The 10,802-nt window shown below is 38.8% G+C and overlaps 1 protein-coding gene across 1 annotated transcript; it reads left to right on the forward strand.

Moving 5' to 3' along the window:
* The first annotated feature begins 950 nt into the window (after nt 1-950).
* Nucleotides 951-6,382, forward strand: LOC110873552 (THO complex subunit 3). Its single transcript, XM_022122491.2, has 11 exons — nt 951-1,109; nt 1,185-1,280; nt 1,896-2,025; nt 2,139-2,230; nt 2,795-2,863; nt 3,145-3,202; nt 3,873-3,972; nt 4,723-4,809; nt 4,902-4,980; nt 5,531-5,663; nt 6,199-6,382. Exons 1-11 carry the CDS (start codon nt 1,047-1,049, stop codon nt 6,231-6,233), a joined length of 942 nt encoding a protein of 313 aa, XP_021978183.1. The 5' UTR covers nt 951-1,046; the 3' UTR covers nt 6,234-6,382.
* Nucleotides 6,383-10,802: the final 4,420 nt, after the last annotated feature.

The following is a 10,802-nucleotide window of genomic DNA, read 5'->3' on the forward strand; positions in this document are numbered from 1 at the left end:
TGAGAGAGTTGTGAAGAGATACCTCAAACCTGGTTTGGGGTTAGTATTTATAGCCGAGGAGTGAAGGAGGAGATAGATGGATAGACTGACGACATGCTGCACCTTTGCAGGTGTGTCAGGCATGTCGGTTGCGGAGGAGATGCCACATCAGTCTGTCGCTTACGTAGACTTGGCAGGCGGCTGCCATTGGTGCTACTTGCTCTGTGGTGTCAGTCCCACTTGCTGAGTGTACAGGATGCGGTGCGGGCCGCATCGCTGTTTGCGGTAACTGTAGACGTTCCGGCTTCTCACTCTTTGATCAAGAAATACGCGAGATGCGGTGGCAGGCCGCATCGTCGTCTGTGGTGACTGTTGCTGTTATCCAGCTTCTCTGTATTGATAGAAGTGTTCACTGGATGCGGTGCCAGGCCGCATCGCTATGATTACTTCCGTTTTCATACACCAGATGCGGTGCCAGCCGCATCACTATACCGCTCTCATATTCCAGGTAAGTCCTCCTCTCTCACTGGACAGACTGGATTCAACCACTGTGTCGATGCGTTCCCGCACGGACATAAATAGGTTGTTAGCTAGTGGGGTTTTGATAAGGGTAATGATCACTCGCGGTCGATGCTGACGCGAGATGTGGGACCATACCCCTTCAGTGGTCCTCCCTGCTTAACTTTAGGGCCGAACATGCTCATATTTATAAAAATTTGTAAAAAGATAAAACTACCTTCGTAAATTTCCCCTCCAGTTTCCGACTTTTTTCATATCAACCCTTATAAAATTAAAAAACAACATTTGGCCCCACAAACTTCAACAAACAAAACCTTTATAGTTAGTTCTTCACACAAACACTATTCATAGTTTTGGATGAAACTGACCGATTATAAAACTACCCTCATAATTTTCCCTCTCGTTTCCGACTTTTTCCATATCAACCCTTATAAAATACAAAAACAACATTTGGCCCCACAAACTTCAACATAAACAAAACCTTTATAGTTCTTCTTCACACAAACACTCTTCAGTTCAGAGTTTGATTCCACAAAGCCAGAACAACAATGGCAGAAACAATCCCATTCAAAAACCTCCACAGCAGAGAGTATCAGGGCCACAAGAAGAAGGTTCACTCTCACTCTCCCCCACTTTATCACCAAACCCTAATCACTCTACTATTCTCATGAACCCTAATTTAACAGGTACATTCAGTAGCTTGGAATTGCACTGGAACAAAGCTTGCTTCGGGTTCCGTTGATCAAACAGCACGCGTGTGGCATATTGAGCCCCATGGTCATGTAAGTCTTGTTTGTTTGTTTGTGTTAGCATGTTGCACACCAGGTGTTTGATAAAATGACGCAACCAATTAATTGCCCTATTTAAACGCCTAATTAGTAGCAGTTCTCAAAGGAATTTGGTATAAAATGAATGAATAATGGTTTGTCGAATTTTCGAAATTACAAATACAAACTGTCTAATAATTATTGGAGTTAAGGCTATAGATAAACACGCAAGTTAATGCAATCAAAGATTTATACGTTTTAGACGGGAAGAAAGAAATGAAATTAGCGAAAAATTAGGGGAAGTTTTTGCCTTTTTGGTGATGCAATCAAAGCCCTAATCGATGGAATTTGAGTCCGACAGCTGGTGAACATGATCCGGCTCGTCGAGACCTTTTTGTTCGCTGGTTACGGACCTCGTAATTCCACTTCTAGCCCAAGTTATGCTCGTTTGAAGTTTGGGCCTTTTCTGCTCGTTTTCGCTCAGTTAAACTGGTCCAAGTAAGAGTGTGCCAACTCTTGGATCAACCCCTTATCAATGTGTCTATAGGATCACACTCAATTGAAATTCGTAGTTAATATAACTTGTACATTGTAGCTTATTGTAATTCATCTGGATACTGTGTATTGCAGAGCAAGGTTAAAGATCTTGAGCTAAAGGGGCATACTGATAGCGTGGATCAATTGTGTTGGGACCCTAAACATGCTGATTTGGTTGCCACTGCATCAGGTGACAAAACTGTTCGACTATGGGATGTTCGCAGTAAGTAACACTTCGTTTCCCGTTACCAAATCTTTAACTGAAACTAAATGTTTACATATGAAAACCGAAGGATGTTCGCAAGTAATCTTTATGCATAAGCATTAATGTTACAGGTGGTAAATGTTCACAGCAAGCGGAACTTAGTGGCGAGAATATTAATATCACTTATAAACCAGATGGGACCCATGTAGCTGTTGGGAACAGGGTGCAGTTTGCTTTCTATTTCCGAGATTTTATAATTACCTAAACTTGGTTTTAAATTGCGTGATGCGCTCCGATGCGTTTGGTCCAAAAAATCTGATGCGTGATGCGAGCGCATCGCTATGCGATGCGCACTTTATAAAAATATACCAGAAATTGTGTATACGTAACAACTTATAAAATACATACTTAAACTAAACAATTGGCATAACTAGAAGATAAGAGTTATTCTTTTTGGTTCAAATCAAGCATACTAAAATGTTTCTAGAAACACAAAAAGTGTTTAGGAACCATAATAGTCCAAATCAAGCATACTAAGATATTAATTATTGAAAACCCAACCCATTTCATAAAATCTGAAAAAAAAACATAACAAACAATGTTGCGTGCATCGGAGCGCATTATGCGAAATCGCGCAATATCCTCGCATCATGTAAACGCAACGCATCAGCTGTGGCGATGCACTCTCATCAGTGCATCGGGCGCCTCACGCATTATGCGCGTATTTTAAAACCAAGTACCTAAATTTACATATGTTTAGCCCTGCTAATTTTTATTTATTTTATAGGACGATGAAATTACAATACTGGATGTTAGAAAGTTCAAGGTCATTCATAAGCGCAAATTCAATTATGAGGTGAAAATTGCATTCAAACAATTCGCTCTAATGCTCTTATATGATCTTATTTTAGCGATGACAATTCTGTAATATTTGTCTTTTGCACTCTTGCCCACTTTGTAAATTGGTTGAATGGAATGATGAAATAGTTAACAACCACACTTGAGTATCTTTTATGTGGTGCAAATTGTCAAGAACTCCAATAATCCAATGCTATTTATTTTTTTGTAATTTTGTGATTTTGTTTTAGCACACGCGTTAGTGATATCTTTTGATAGCTTCAATGGTTTGTTTGTCAGGTAAATGAGATTGCATGGAACATGACCGGAGATATGTTCTTCTTGACTACGGGAAACGGTGTGAATACATGGTTTTTGAGTAATCATACTTTTTAAGCTTTATTTAGAAAAGAGTAAAATGCCATTTTCGTCCCTGAGGTTTGGTTAGTTTTGCGACTTTCGTCCAAAGGTTTGTTTTTCCGCATCTGGATCCAAAAGGTTTGAAATTTTGCCATTTTCATCCGGATTGTTAACTCCATCCATTTTTCTCTGTTAAGTCAGGGATATTTTCGTCTTTTATGTTAACTTGAAGGGTAATTCGGTCTTTTTCACTTTATATACAAGTATTTAGCATAATGTATAAACGAGTCCTTAATTGAAAAAGACCAAATTGCTTTTTAAGTTAACAAAAAAGACGAAATTACCCATGACTTAACGAGAAAAAAATGGATGGAGTTAATGAGTCGGATGAAAATGGCAAGATTTCAAACCTTTTGGATCCAGAGATGCGGAAAAACAAACCTTTGGACGAAAGGCGCAAAATTGACCAAACCTCAGGGACGAAAATGGCATTTTACTCTAAAAAATACAATAATAAACCATAAAATATAGTAGGAAAAAAGTACTACTTTTGTATTCAATATATAGATGACCTTAATGGAAGAAGTTGAATTAATGGATGATGTATCGCGTATGCATACATTATTCATCATGTCCTTACTAATTTATTTATTGATGTATTTCTTCAGGTACCGTTGAAGTACTTGCTTATCCGTCTCTTAAAGCAGTTGACACCTTGACAGCTCATACTGCTGGTTGTTATTGCATTGCAATTGACCCCTTGGGAAGGTATGTTCAGATCACCTCACTGTTTTCATCAAACTTTATATGTGGTTTTCAGCATTAAAATTGCAACATATTTTGAAGTAAATTGCAATTTACGTCCTTTAAGTTTGAGCGTAAATGCAGGCGCTGTCCTTTAACTAACGAAATTACACTGGATGTCCTTTATGTTATTGTTTCTCATCAGGCGGTGTACTTTTGCCCTAACTTGGTTAATTTTTTTGTTATCTCTTAACATGTGCCACTCACAAGTAATTTTGTTAGTTGAAGGACAACTCCTGAAATTTGATTTAAACTTAAAGAACGTTAAATGCGCTTTACTCTAGATAATAAGTGAAAATGACCATTATGCCCTCATGTGAGTGCCACGTGGTAAGAGTTAACAGAAAAAATTAACTGGGTTAGGGCAAAGGACCCCGCCTGATGAGAAACAGTAACATAAAGGACATTCAGTGTAATTTCGTTAGTTAAAGGACAACGCCTGCAATTTGGCTCAAACTTAAAGGACGTAAGTTGCAATTTAGTCACATATTTTGTTTAAACCTTAAATGCTAGTGTCATAGAATAGCAACGTACTTTGATTGGTTGTCTGTTTTGGTAATTATACTCAACAACGTCCGGACCTGTCACCTGTTTATCATACAATTTTGAAATGAGCTAATATAGTAATGTGATTGCTTGATGACCCTTTTCTTGCTTATGTGGCACTTCCGCTGATGTAAATTTCCTTATTCCATCTTTTTTGTGTTGTGACAGATATTTTGCTGTTGGAAGTGCTGATTCTTTAGTCAGCCTTTGGGATATTTCAGAAATGTTGTGTGTGCGAACATTCACAAAACTCGAGTGAGTCATTTCATACAATAAGAGTGAAATAATTCGTATATGATGTTAGATATGTATATATAATGTAATGTAATATTATATATTTTTTTCAGATGGCCAGTTAGGACCATAAGCTTTAATCACACGGGCGAATATATTGCGTCTGCTAGTGAAGACTTGTTCATCGACATAGTATGTGTTTCTTGTGTTTAAAGTTCATCAACAATTATTTCGTTTGTTGATACTCTATGATAATTATAACAACATAATAGTAATGGTAATAAAAAAACTTGTAATAATAACATTTATGTAAGAGTAAAATGCCATTTTCGTCCCTGAGGTTTGGCCGGTTTTGCGACTTTTGTCCAAAGGTTTGCTTTTTCACATCTGGATCCAAAAGGTTTGAAATCTTGCCATTTTCATTAGGCTCGTTATCTCCATCCATTTTTCTCGGTTAAGTCAGGGGTATTTTCGTCTTTTTTGTTAACTTAACGGGCAATTCGGTCTTTTTCACTTTATGCAAAAAGACCAAATACCCCTGAAAAAGACTGAATTGCCCTTTAAGTTAACAAAAAAACACGGAAATACCCCTAACTTAACGGAGAAAAATGGATGGAGTTAACAAGCGGATGAATATGGCAAGATTTCAAACCTTTTGAATGAAAGTCACAAAACGGCCGACGAAAATGACATTTTACTCGTTATATAATTATGTAAAATAATGGCACCTTTGGAATCACAGTCAAATGTACAAACGGGGCGGTCAGTTCACCAAATCCCTTGTCGGGCAGCCATGAACAGCGTGGAATGGAATCCAAAGTTCAATTTGCTTGCATATGCTGGTGATGACAAAAATAAGTATCAGGCTGATGAAGGTAAATAATAATTTTTGATCCATTACTTATAAAAGGGTCAATTTGGATTATATTTTATTTCTAATAGGTCAAATTTTAGACAAAAAGGCTTAAAAAATAACGGGAGTTAATATAACTTTTGCGTTCATATTTGACACACTTTATATAAAAAATAAAGGAATAATGGATTTTAATAATTCTAACTATTAGCCGTTTGCCGGTAACGGCCCCAACTTAAAAAGTAAATAGTGGTGGTCCCACCTTTTCATATATTGTAAACCAATGGACCTTTACTAAACCGAAAAGGACAAGGGGACAAAAAGAAAATAAGGTTTTGTTAGTAAAGGTCCATTAGTGTACAATATGTGAAAAGGTGGGACCACCAGTGGTTATTTTTGAAGTTGGACCATTGCCGGCCAACGGCTAATAGTTTGGATTATTAAAATCCATTATTCCAAAAATAAAATGAACATTTTATACAGAAAGTATTTGGAATCCCACCCTTACAGAATTTTCTGTTTGACCCGTTATTCAACCGGCCTGACCCTTTTTGCAGGTGTTTTCCGGATATTTGGCTTTGACAGTGCATAATTTCAGTATTACAACATATGCCGCTACTCGAGGTGTACTTTATCTGTTATTGATGTTATAACTGCTTTTAGTGTCATCTTTTTCTCAAATTTGTAAACTAATGCTTTTGTTTATTATTTATAATGTTAATTTCTATTTCCATCCTCACACATCTGTTTCTTTGCTCTTTCTTTGTGTGTGTGCGAGCGCGGAGATAAGAGCCTTTCAGTGATCAACTTTAACCCTTGTTGATATTGGTCTATTGGACGTATATGTATCTATGAGAAAAACAACTGAAGTTTCATCTATTATTATTTGAAAACGTTTGGGCTCGGGTTGACCTGCTTAACCTTCTAATCCTTTCTTTCTATATTTAAATTAGATTTTAAAAAATATTATAAAAGTAATAGAACGCCTTAACGAAGTTACATCTTGCTAACACATTTATATATCTGTCAGTGTGTTTGGGTTCATCAATTCCACTGATCAACCTGATTATCTGTTCTTTCCCTCTGCATCAGTCTGTAAACTTTCTGGTACTTGTAAAGTATCATTAAACAAGAAAAACATCATGCAGAAAGACATACTGATACAAAAAACGGGATCCGCCCTTTTTTGTGCGTACCTGCAAGTGTGGCTTTGCGTTTCTTTTCTGGTTATTCGACCCCTAAATAGATGTTCATCTCATTTTCAGATCTTTAGAAGAAGGTGATTGTTGCATTATGAGTTTTCCATTAATCGGTGGTCTTGAAGGTCCACTGAGATTTAAAGCATATGATGTTGAGCGTTTATCAGTTTCGACAGTGAACCCGTAGAGCAGTCGGTTTGATTACCAGTTCAGTTTTTAAAATCATTGAGAAAAAAAAACACAATTATGTATGATGAACATTTTAGCATGATTGCACTTGACGAGGGTCACAAGAGTCTTGCACTGGTTGCTTTAGAAGCTTTAAGTGACTCATCAGATCCTAGCACTAGTGAAAGTAGGGATGAGCAAATGGTACCGGGTACCGGTACCGGTACTGAACTTACCGAACCGAGTACATTTTTGATATCGACTTTTGACATTTTCGGTACCGGTCCGGTATGGTACCGGTATTTACCGGTTTTTACACTAAAATACCGGTACCGGGTATATTCGATACCGGTACCCACTTTTGGGGATTTTCGGTACCAGTACCGGTTCGGTACCGAACGGGTACCATACTCATCCCTAAGTGAAACTACAGGTTTGTGCATTATTCCACATTCTGGATAAACAACTGCTGAACCTTGTCAGTCTGGTGTTATATCCCCAGAAATTCTAAAAGTGCATTCAAGCATTTGGGGATATTAAAGCTATGAATATCATGCTTTTTGAGAAATCTAAAAACTCTGAGAAACTTCTGACACAAAGCATTAGTTCTCACAAACAAGTGTTGAAAGAAAAAGACCAAATTATTTCGGATCTAAAACATGAAGCCTCAAATCACTCTGCATAGTTCAGATCACTTCTTTCAAATTATCAAACATGTCAAAATGAACTGGAGTCTACCCAAGTGAGTTGTCAAAAAAATGGGTAGAATCATGTAAAAGATTCGAGATTTTTTTAAATCGACAAATTAAAAGCAATGTCAAATTTGGTCTAGGGGATTCGAGATTTTGTTAAATCAACAAATTAAAAGCAATGTCAAATTTGGTCTAGGGTATAATCATACATAAGGACCAAGTGATTACACTCCAAAAAATCAAGATAATGATATTGAGTCCAATTCCTCAATTGGAAAGGAGACTATAAACACAAATCATGGTCTTTCTCACAAATTCTTTGATCAACACAACACTAAGTCGTCTAAGTCGTCTAATGAAACATGTGTTGACAAGAATTTCAAACCAATGACCTTTGTGACCTCTAAAGGGAAAATGACACCAATTGCCAACCCTCAGGCAGTTTCATCCAAAACTGCTGGAGCCTTCCAAAACTTCAAAGTCAAATCAAAGTCTAACTCAAAAAGGGGGTAAGAACACAAAAGGAACATTGTTCTGCATAGTGTGTGAGAAAACAAATCACAACACTGAGTATCGTTACATGGTCTTAGCCTATGAGAAAAGCAAGATACATAATCTGGAAAACTTTCATGAAAAGCCAGTATTCTATCCATGTAGTGATTCCAGTTATTGTGAGTCTACAGAATCATTTGAGGTCTTTAAAACTATTAAAACTCCTCTTACATTGGCATTGAACCACAAAAAATTCAATAGACCAGTACATGTAAATGATGCACCCCTTGCAAATGTCTGGCCAAAACAGAAGAATTCCTATTCTACCCCTAATCTGTACAAGCAATGGAGGTCTGATCAAAGTGCTAAATTAAAAGGGCTCCGACAGAGAACCAAAAAGAACTAATTAGGATGGTACAAAAGTTGTCATTGAGTTAGAGTAGTGGTCAAAGTGACTAATCAAGTTATGAAGGAACCAAGCCTGCAAGACACAAGGCATGGGTTTCAAAGTTCTGTCAATAAAAATCTTTTTCATATCAGTAAAAAAAGTGTTGTCTTTCTCCGTCTTTGTACAAATGGCCCAAAACTGTTGGTTCTCTCTAGTAGTTTGCCACAATCCAACAGATTTACTAAAAATCCAACAATTTAACTATGACCATTACCTCGATTCTATATATATACCCACACAATAATACAGGTCAAGACCACCACTCTCACAGAGTCACAGGCACTTTCAGTTCAATTGAAAATCTCATCTTTCAATTTCTATCATGTGTGAGTAAAACCCTCATTTCATTGATCATGTCCAGCCTAGCTTTTTGCCCATCTCACAATTTTTTTCCATATTTAACCAAAGAAAAGGGTCACCCTCAATATCACAAATATATCGATCTGATAAGAAGTCTCCCTTCCGTCATGCACTCATGATGAATCCATCCATCTATGAAACCCCCTTGAGTGAGTTCAAGTTACAACTACACCGTTATCATTCCACACGAAAAAGGGCAATTACAAAGCAATGGCAGGTAGTCGGGCAACAAGTTGCGCCGCCACCCCCTTTTGAATAGAAAAACCAATTCTACTAAATACCAAGTTTGAAACCCTTAGCGACGAAGAATTACTATTAACGACTTTTTGCACCCGATTCAAAAGTCGCACAGCGTCAGGAGCGAGACCACCAAAGGTATCAAACGCAAACGGGACAAACACATGTTGATTCTCCAAGCAGGCTTTCTCATGTTTTGCCACTTTGCTCGCCTCTGCCTTGAGCACCGCTTGCCCTACGACAAAGCCCTTGTCCTTGAGCCCGACAAGGGGGGAGACTCCAGTTAGATCTACACACGCGTGTTTCCCCCCTTCCCATCCAAACACAAGGATGTCCGCCGGGCGTAAAGTGGACCTCCCCTCTAAGGGGTCAGTCAGGAAATTTACTGGGGCCTCCTTTTTGGCAGAGATTCCGGCCCGCTTAAGAACATCACATAACACATCTCTCACCCAATCATGCCGATATTTAAACCCTGGTAGCTCTTTACAGTGGATCGCGTGCTCGCCGAAAGAATCCAAACACGCTTTGCGGCATACCGGACATGGCTCGTCAACTGGGAACAAAGGAATCATCAGTCGGTATCTAAGGATAGCACGGTATTCCACAGCCGACATGTGTTGCCCCAAGCCTTCAATAGGTACGACAGACAGAAAATCTTGAGCATGTGGGGCACGTAGACATTCAAACACAGCTCTTTGCCGAGGGGATAAAACAAACTTCTCTTCAAACCTCTTGACAATTTCGCCATATAAGGCATTCGCCAGAATTTTCTGGGATTTAGGAGGGGCGGTGTCTTTAATGTAGAAACCGCCAATATCAAGGTCGGGAAGAGAACTATGCAAAAGGTCCAACGCACTCCTGTAATCGGAGTCTAAAATATCCCCACCACATTCTCGGAGTATGTGGTCTTGTAAACCCCAAGATTGGGCCCTTGAAGCCACAAATGCATATGAAGAGGCATCCTCGGCCGTACAAATCCCTAAGCCTCCGAACCGGGTCGGGAGAGAAGCCAACCTCCACTAGAGATCTCCAAAAAAGGCACCCCCACAAACAACAATATCCTCTAATGCTCCCCGGAGGCCTTCATCAAAAACAGAGACAGCTCCCCCGACCAAAGAAGGTTGACACGTTCGAAGACCAAACAGTAATTTAGCAACACCCATACAAGAACGAAGCAAGAGGAGCTCGCTCTGAGGGTCCCGTAGGCGTTTAAGGCACCTCATCAGCTCGACTGCACAGTTCGCTCTTTTAAGAGCCATACTACTAATAAACTCTGCATCACGACTAACGACACCCCCCAGGAGTTTCACACCCAGCACCGGCCTCCCAATCCCCCGAGGGAATAAGCCCTCCTGAACCTTTACACCATTGCAGGTTGGCCAGAAAGGAGAAGTCTATTGTGGGTATAGTTGGAAGAAAATCTGTTGTTGTGACTCCTGAAAACCTATCCTATCCATCAAGCTCCAATTGAATGATACTACTCGAGTTGAAAAATTTGCTAAATCAGTATTGGATGTGGATGTAACGCCCTGCGTTTTCATACTTTCCATATTTGGAAACCCTTG

The sequence above is a fragment of the Helianthus annuus genome, chromosome 8, assembly GCF_002127325.2.
Source record: "Helianthus annuus cultivar XRQ/B chromosome 8, HanXRQr2.0-SUNRISE, whole genome shotgun sequence".
Taxonomy (NCBI): Eukaryota; Viridiplantae; Streptophyta; class Magnoliopsida; order Asterales; family Asteraceae; genus Helianthus; species Helianthus annuus.